General features: G+C 33.9%; 1 protein-coding gene across 3 annotated transcripts; it reads right to left on the bottom strand.

Moving 5' to 3' along the window:
- Positions 1 to 3,926: 3,926 nt before the first annotated feature.
- Positions 3,927 to 7,858, bottom strand: LOC109018791 (2-methyl-6-phytyl-1,4-hydroquinone methyltransferase, chloroplastic-like). Of its 3 annotated transcripts, none has more exons than XM_019000978.2 (4): positions 7,732 to 7,858; positions 6,926 to 7,545; positions 6,062 to 6,368; positions 3,927 to 4,409 (listed from the first exon to the last, which is right to left on the bottom strand). In XM_019000978.2, exons 2-4 carry the CDS (start codon positions 7,486 to 7,488, stop codon positions 4,254 to 4,256), a joined length of 1,026 nt encoding a protein of 341 aa, XP_018856523.1. In that variant the 5' UTR covers positions 7,489 to 7,545; positions 7,732 to 7,858; the 3' UTR covers positions 3,927 to 4,253. The 3 variants fall into 3 exon arrangements, with proteins under 3 accessions (XP_018856523.1, XP_018856527.1, XP_035538649.1); XM_019000982.2 differs by having other exon boundaries at positions 6,926 to 7,642; positions 7,732 to 7,856; XM_035682756.1 differs by having other exon boundaries at positions 6,926 to 7,540; positions 7,732 to 7,825.
- Between the last annotated feature and the right edge of the window lie 744 nt (positions 7,859 to 8,602).

Here is an 8,602-nt window from a genome sequence, read left to right as displayed (position 1 = left end):
CACCACAACTTCCACGTTATGATATTCAGAATTAGACCAAGTAAATTCCCAACCATCGACAACCTCGTTGAATGTCTAAACCAAGCCTCAACCGTTCTTTTCCATGACCTGTTAACTACGTATGGGACACCTAGAACATGAGAGCAAAATCTCCAAATAGCCGTAGCTATCTCTCTCCCACAAAGAACGTGATTCAAATCCTCCAATGCTCCCTGTGGACAACACTTGCACTTAGACACCATCAGAATCTCAAGCTGTCTGATTCTTTCATCCACACTAAGACTCTAGGACAGAGCTTTCCACATTAGCACCGAAATCTTCTTTGGTAATGCTGCATGCCAGATCCACTCAGACCATAGAGATTTCGGGGCCACCTCACGAACAAGGCTCTATGCATTCTTTGTTGTAAAACACTCATTCGATGTAGCCATCCAAACCAGTTTATCCTTTCTAGCTCGTATTCCAGGAACTGTTGACACAATTAACTCTTGTTTTTCTTGCCCTACCAGTTGCCTTAAACCATCCACATCCATCGAATTCCTTTCATACAGTCTTTTACAATTAAATTCGGATCTGCCACAACCCTCTGATGGTCACATAATGGACCAAAATCCATCCATTTGTCCCTCCAAAGAGAAAGATGGCCTTCCTTAACCAGCCATTTAAAATTCTTTAGTACAACTTGTACTTCACTCATCACCATCTTCCAAAAGCAAGTACCTCTCGATTGAGACACAAGAGAAATATGTTGCCCTTTCACATATTTGGACTTGAAATACCTTGTCCACAAAGATTCCATATTAATCAAATTCCATATTAATCAGATTCCATGCAAACTTCAAATGCAAAGACTTTTGGACATCCAATAAATTCCTCAATCCTACGCCCCCTCATCAACTGGTTTACAAATGTTGTCCCATCTCACCCATTTTCTTTTAGATTTACCATCAACCGAGCCCCAGAAGAAGGAACTAAACATTCTATCTAGCGATGCAATAATCGATTTCGGCACCTTAGTGACAGCCAACAAATGTACCAGCATACTTGATAGAACATTTCTCAATAAAATCAATCGAGCGCCCGAAGAAAGAAACTTAACTTTCCACCCTTCTATCCTTTGCTGAATACGTTGCACCAACTCCTCAAAATAAATTCTCTTCATTCTCCCCGATATAATTGGCACCCCTAAGTACTTAGCCGGAAATTTTTCTTCCAAAAAATACGTTAGATCCAACAATTCACGCTGCCTACGAGCCGGAATTTTTTTAGAGAAGAAAATTGATGACTTTGACGCATTCACTTTTTGTCCCGACCATGAGGCATATAAACCAAGAGTAGCTTTGATTTCTTGAACCGATTGTTTACTCTCATTTGCAAATATCACCATATCATCCGTATAGAGTAAATGAGAAATAGATGGCTCATTTCTTGGCTGCGTGACACCACCAATCTTTCCCCCCACAAAACCTTGTTTAAGAAGCCGAGAGAAAACTGCCTCCACAAGAATGAACAAGTATGGAGAAAGAGGGTCCCCTTGACGTAACCCCTACCACTCTTGAAATACCCTTTAGCTGTCCCATTCATAACCACCGAATACCATGGCGTAGTAACACACTGAAGGATCAATTGAAAAACTTTTGCCGAAAAACCAAAAGAACTTAACACATGGGATAAGAACTGTTTGGGATTATTTAAAAAAAAAAGTACTTTAATGAGACGCGAGAGACATAGCCAGACATGATAGATGGTGAAACGGAAAGACATATGAGAGTGAGATGAGAGAATATGAGAGACAGACCTGAAACGACGTTGGAGAAAACAAATGGAGGAGGGGAATGGCGGGCTAGCAGCTCTAATCCAAAACGGCGTTATTTGGAGTATTAAACCAAACAACATCTTTTTTTATTATATTTTTTAAAAAACCGTTTAACTCAAGTTAAATGTCGATGTTATATATAATAATAATAATAATAATAATAATAATAATAATATTATTATTATTATTATTATTATTATTATTATATTGGTCGGTTCGCTGGATTGAACATGGTTCAAACTGGAATCGAACCAACCGACGCTGATTTCTAATATTTTCTACCACCAGTCAACTGGTTCTCCACCAATTTCGGCCAAATTTGGACTTTGGCAGCTGGTTCCAATTGGTAATGGCTAGTTCCATATCGTGATTTTCCTCAAACGTATTTTTTGGGATAATGCAAAACATAATTTCAATTTTAAAAAAATTATCAATGTGCAAAAATACCTATACAACTTTTAGATAATTACAACTTTCAAACTTTAAAAAATATGAACATAATCTTTAAAAAATCAAATAATCTTTTATGTCATTTCTACCTCAAAAATCATTTTTTTTATTTGTTTCTAAACAAATGTAACATGTTTGAAAATATTTTAAATATATAGTTATCAAACACTAAATAATTTTTAATATATAACTTATTACTTATATTATAAGCTATATTTCATACCGTAATCTTAAACCTGCACTCAATGCACAAAAGCATGCGTTTGTTTTAACATTATTTTCTTTAGTAATTATAAAGTAAATCGATTAGGTTTAAAAAATATTAACATATTGGAAATCGAAAATTTATTATGAGAATATGGACGAGATGCATTCTCAATAGGGAGTCAAATTATTTTAAAACTATAATATAAAAACTATTTTATCTCATCTCATCTCGTATAATTATTACAATTTTTTCAAATTTTCACACACAATATAATAAATAATTGAACTTTTTTAAATTTTAAACAAAAAATTATATTAAAAAATTATATTATAATAATATTTTATTCAATTTTTAACAAAACATCTCCTCTAATCTCATCTAAATTTCGTAACTAAACAAAATTTGTCCAAAAATTTTGTCCCTATATATTTTGCAGAAGCAAAGAAGAATTCCATTTTTCTACCTGAAAAGAATAATTCCTTAAGTGGAAGTTGAGGGGCTCGAAGCCGAAGGGCTAGGAAACTGCCTAGGCTCCCTTAAAAAATAAAAGTCTTCAACAACGGCAAACGTCCTTATATACTTTGCCGAAAAGCAGAAGAACAAAACAAAAATAACGACTCGTAATTCAACATGAACCGCAACATAAAATAAACGAGTCTGAGTTTGATGTTAATAGTTTGTGACAAAACGGATTGACTTGATAAAAATATGATTTATAAACAGATCAATAACGGGTCAATCCGCTTAACTTGAAATCAATCCATTTTGACTCGTTTTTATTTTATTTCAAAATCACTATTTTATTATTATTGGACTGTAATATTGATATTTCTCAATATATTTATGTTTTTATTGTCGGGATTGTAATTTAGGATCTATGCTCATAATTGTTATTATAGGGTTTGCAATATTGGTTTTTTTATATTGATATTTTTTATTAGCAGGTAGTTTTATTAGCAGGTAGTTAAATATATATTTTAACTTTTATATGAAATTATGTTAATCAGGTCAAATGGATTATGCGTGTTAATTCAATCCATTTATATAAAATAAATTTAAATGAGTCGTGTTGTATTTACTTATTTCTAATTAATTATTAAACGAATCAAAATGAATGACACGACAAAACTATTTATCTAAATAAGTCGTACTAGGATTTGAAAATTGAACACGTCACTTAACGAGTTAGATTCAAATTCATCGATATAATCGAATATTTATGACTTAACATGACATAAATACGACCCGAAAATACGAATTGTCACCTATGATTCATAAGAAATCCCATATAGCAAGGCTATGTCGAAGTACATCTTTTCCTTCTCTTGTTCCAACAATGTGAAATTAAGAAATGAACACAATCTTAAATGAGCACAATAAAACTCACAGACATGGATACTTCCCTACCAAATTAGCGAAAAACAGAAAAAGAAACTGATTACATGTATCAAGTGAATAGCAAGATCACCATAGCATTTTCAATAGCTGTCTTAGCTCAGGAGTTAATCAATAGATATAAATTCCATATAGTAGCATACCTTATCAGAAATATAACCATCTTAACATTGTTTACTCGCAAAACTTTGAACAGTAAGACACTTAAACAACGGAAAATTCTGGTAGAAACTTATACTAGAAGAACCAAGCTATACCCTTGAACAGAAACATAGAAACGAAAGTAAAAGACCACGGACGGGCAACTTATATTATAAGAGAAGAAAATCTACTCCGAGAAGAGCATCACACTCAGGTACAACTGCCAACCAGAATCTCACTGTCTCATATTGGTTGTCCTTTGGGTACGATTTGATCTTTGAGCCACATGTAAATTGGAATGATAACATAGTAAGTAGCCGCCATGACACCCAATATGAAGCGCATAAAAAACATAAAAGGATTTACAGGTTTTGTTACATCATCTGCCTTCGGACCAAGCTGCATTAAAATCCAAAAACCTTGTTAAGTCTCGAGAGAACATGGACCCAAAAAAAAAAAGAGTGGAAAGAAGCTGTCGTTAGTTGGGAAATCAAACTGTAGTAAAACATTGAAGTTAGAATTATCTGATATGACACAAGCATACAGGTACACCCACTATCCCCTCCAATGAATTATAGTCCCATTCTAAATTAGTACAATAACACGAAACTTTGTGATCACCATTGTTTACTACCATGGAAAACCAAGCTTGGCAAAATTAATACCCAAACAATATTGGGTGGTCAGCATGAACCTTATTTGGCCGTCCAGTAAAGCCGCCGAATGGTAGCCAGGTCTGTAAAAGCACAATTTCTTTTTTGGGGGGGATAAATTTGAATATTCAGGATGAATTTTCTTTTGCTATTTAATTGTGTCAAGACTTAAGCCGGGAAATTGGGATGTTCTAGTTAAAGGGAGTTAGCACTTCTGGTAGTGAAAGTGGAGACCTGACAGTGGCACTGAGACTGAACCCTGACAAGCAAAAAATGCTTTTTAATTGATTGAACCGTCCCTTTAAAATGCAACCTATCGGCTTTCCTGAACTCCTAATATTGGAATTTTCTCCCAAACTACCATAATGAGATCTTTTTAAAACCCAGTAGTGAAATTAAAGGTCCCAATCCAATGTTAAAACTAAAGGGTTACAGGAAATTCATGTGTATGGAAGCACAAAAGAAACTAAAAGAAGTTCAAACACCTTAGTCTCTTCTGAGACCAAATTAACTCAATTACAAGAAGCTTCAATCCATAAATCCAGTCACAAACTTAAGATGAGTACAAAACCTAAATAATCATGATGAAAGAACAACACGAGTTCATTATAAAGGAATTCTTTTTTACTTTTTATTTTTTAATTTTTGAAAGACCCCACAATAGCAAGATTCCATCTGTCCAATTCTTCAAGCCAAACTTGTGGATCTTAATGTCCATTCATGTAGAAATGTAGAATATCACAAATGATTGAAAACTCACAATAAAAGAAGATGTCAATGCTTCACTCATATCTTCTTCCTAGTGCTGCACGCTCTTTATTCTAACAACATCATCCATGGTACTGCCTATAGTTGGAGTTGTATCAATATTGTTCTTGTTTATTTTGTTTTTTGTTCTTGGTAACTGAATATTATGTTGTACTTGTTATACAGTATGTTTCATGTTACAGAATACCTCAGTTTGCAACTTCACAAAACATCAAATTTTAAATTAACAGATCCATAGCTAATATTGAGTCAGTTGGTATATGGTCTAACTCTTAGGCAGAAATTTGCCGAAACAAATCAATATGGCATGGAGTACACTTAGCCAAAGCATAAAGAGAGAACCAAAACACACGTTGACAGAACCAAGCATCTATACTTCGAAGAAGACTAATGGAGTTTAGCAGGCCTTCACATGCACTTAAATAAACTCATTATTAATTATATGGGAAAAGTACGGATACAGTTGGTGCTATTGTTAGAAGTCACAACGCTAGGATAGATTCAAAAGATCAAATTTTCACAGATAGGAGGTATGGTATAACAAATAAAAATGCATACACCACTCCAAATGGTATTTAAACTCTAAAAAAATGTAATAACAACTGAAAAGTTAAAAATGAAGAATTTTACCTGCAATGGAGAATCCCCAGATGCGGGTTTTACACCTGTAACAGAACATCCCATTATCAACCCATGGCGACGAACCCCACGATACCATTTTGGGCCAATCCTTTTCAATTTGATATCCTTAAATCCAGCCTTTTTGAACCACTCCATGTACTCTTCCTCCTTTGGAAAGAGCATCCATGCATCTGCAAAGAATTGAGACAGCCAAAATGTTGGATAAACAGGGCCAATTACGCATGCTTTTCCTCCAAGTTTTAACACCCTGTATGCTTCCTTGATGCCACGCTGTGGGTCTGGCCAGTACTCAATACTGAAAAATGCATTCAGAGTCCCCATAAGAGACAAAAAATTTCTCTCTAAGATTGGCACTTTTTTTTTTTTAATTCCTTTAAGGTTCTCTGTAAATCATGCTTTTATGATTCATATGCCCAATACATACCCTACACATATAAAAACAACTTATCTAATTGTATCAATTGGTAATGAAAATTGCAATAGAATTTTGGCTAACTCATTTTTAATGGAGAAAATAAAGTTAAAAAAATCTTCATATTTATTTTACTCTGGAAAACAAGCTCAAGCACAATATTGATAAATTCTTCTTCAGACTTAGCAGCTACAATCGTTCCTTTTTTTTTTTTGGGTGACCCAAATCCAGTGAGCTTGGCACGGAAAGGGGAGGAGAAGATTGAAATATGTAGATGTGTGGAATTGAATTAAGTATGATCCACAACCAAGACCACATACTACGAAAAAAAAGCACTATATGGTTAGGAATTGAATTAAGGACAGTAGACAATTAAAGTACACTACAATATCGCATAAAGAAAAGGTAGAATAAGACCAAAAAGATATTGCACAATATACCTTCCTGCCGATACATATCTATCTGCATAATCAGTAGGAAAAGGGAGATCCTCTGCGTCACCCTCGATTATTTTGCATTCCTTCAAGGGCTCCTTCTGCTTAGCCTTAGCAAGCTGATAAGGCGACTGGTCTAAAATTGTAACATTCTTGGCGTCCACGTGCTTAACAATCCCCAAAGTGGTAAAACCAGTTCCACCACCGACATCTACGACTATCATATTCCTGTCGCTGAGGTCAGCAGGCTCAAGCGCATCTTCCCTCATGTCCTCAGTCCAATGCCCAGGGTTTATGATATGGTCATACACAATCGAGAGAAACCTATAGAACCAAAATGCCTCTTTCTTGTGCTGTATGAACCTAGGCTGTGAAGCCGGCCTTGGAGCCGATGCACTACACTTGGGCAAGACGGTTCTACCCCTAGAAGTTCTACTACAGGACACCAAACCCATCTTGGAAAAATGCCTCCTCCCGTGAAAATCTGACCCGATAAATCCTAACCTTTTTGGGGTTATTCCTCTGATGAGTGCGAGGTTTTCAGCTCCATTGAGCATTGCAGAAGCCATAAATTATGAATATATCAAAACACAGAAAACCCAGTACGGAATAGTAGAGAACCTGACCTGAATACACCGATTTGATGAGTATATAGAAAATCCACAAGCAAATTCAATCTAAGCAGTTTTGGGTTCTAGTAAGTTAGTCTGTGAGAATCATACTCTGCATGCACATGTGGGGTAGTTATTATTCACTAAAATAACAAAGAAAATATATCTCTAAACTAGGAGAATGGAAGAAAAGGGACTTACAAGTCCAGTGGGTTTGTGGGAGAAGGGAGAGAACGAGCACCTCAGCCAAACCTCAGCCATGAGCGACAATTTGAGTACAGACAGAAATAGAATTTGCGTGGTTCGTTTGCTACGTGCCAATCATCGGTGGGTTCTTCCTCGATTAAAGTCTCCTTAAGTTACGTTTCGAAGTGACTCCACTAAATAATAATATCTTATAGATTTTATTGAAATGAATTTATTTTTTTTTAAGTTAAGATGAATTTATTTATTTTTAAATTGAAATAAGTTTAATTTTTTAAATTAAAATATATAAAATAAATTGAGATGAATTTATAAAATTTTTTATTAATAATTAATTTGAGGTGAGTTAAATTTAGATGCTCAAGTAATTTAACATATTGTAAATTTATGATCTAATATAAAACGGCAATTTGTCTTTATTGTCATTGTAAATGGAGTGAAATTCTTAAATTCGGTTTGAATAATGTGATAAGTAGAGATAATTTTACATAAAAATTAAAAATTAAATAAAATATTATTATAATATTATTTTTTAATATTATTATTATTTTAATATTAAAAAAATTAAATTTATATTTAAAAAAATAAATAGTTTATTATATTTTATATAAAAATTTAAAAAAATTATAATAATAAATTAAAATAAATTAAAATGATTTCTCGGTCCAAAAATAGTCAAGTTACCGTCACACTTTTCACGTTAGAGTGACATAGTGTGCATTGACTGTCAAGGACATAAAAAGATCTATGTGACAAGATAAGCATGAATAAGGAAGAAAATAGCATTAAAAAAAATTCAAAATAAGAGTTGGCTTGATACTCGGTTAACGTTTGGCCGAGCTCAAATTAGGTAGAAGGTTCACAACAT

Source organism: Juglans regia, chromosome 11 (assembly GCF_001411555.2).
Source record: "Juglans regia cultivar Chandler chromosome 11, Walnut 2.0, whole genome shotgun sequence".
NCBI lineage: Eukaryota > Viridiplantae > Streptophyta > Magnoliopsida > Fagales > Juglandaceae > Juglans > Juglans regia.
Note: the sequence above shows the minus strand (reverse complement) of the source record. Positions and strands in the feature narration are given on the sequence as shown.

What these genes read in the sequence shown, in the direction of transcription:
- LOC109018791 (XM_019000978.2), bottom strand. Translation starts at nt 7,488, where the DNA reads ATGGCTTCTGCAATGCTCAATGGAGCTGAAAACCTCGCACTCATCAGA. An exon ending in AGATATGTATCGGCAGGAAG is followed by an intron (nt 6,369 to 6,925) that starts GTATATTGTGCA and finishes TGCATTTTTCAG; the next exon opens with TATTGAGTACTGGCCAGACC. An exon ending in CTGGGGATTCTCCATTGCAG is followed by an intron (nt 4,410 to 6,061) that starts GTAAAATTCTTC and finishes ATTTTAATGCAG; the next exon opens with CTTGGTCCGAAGGCAGATGA.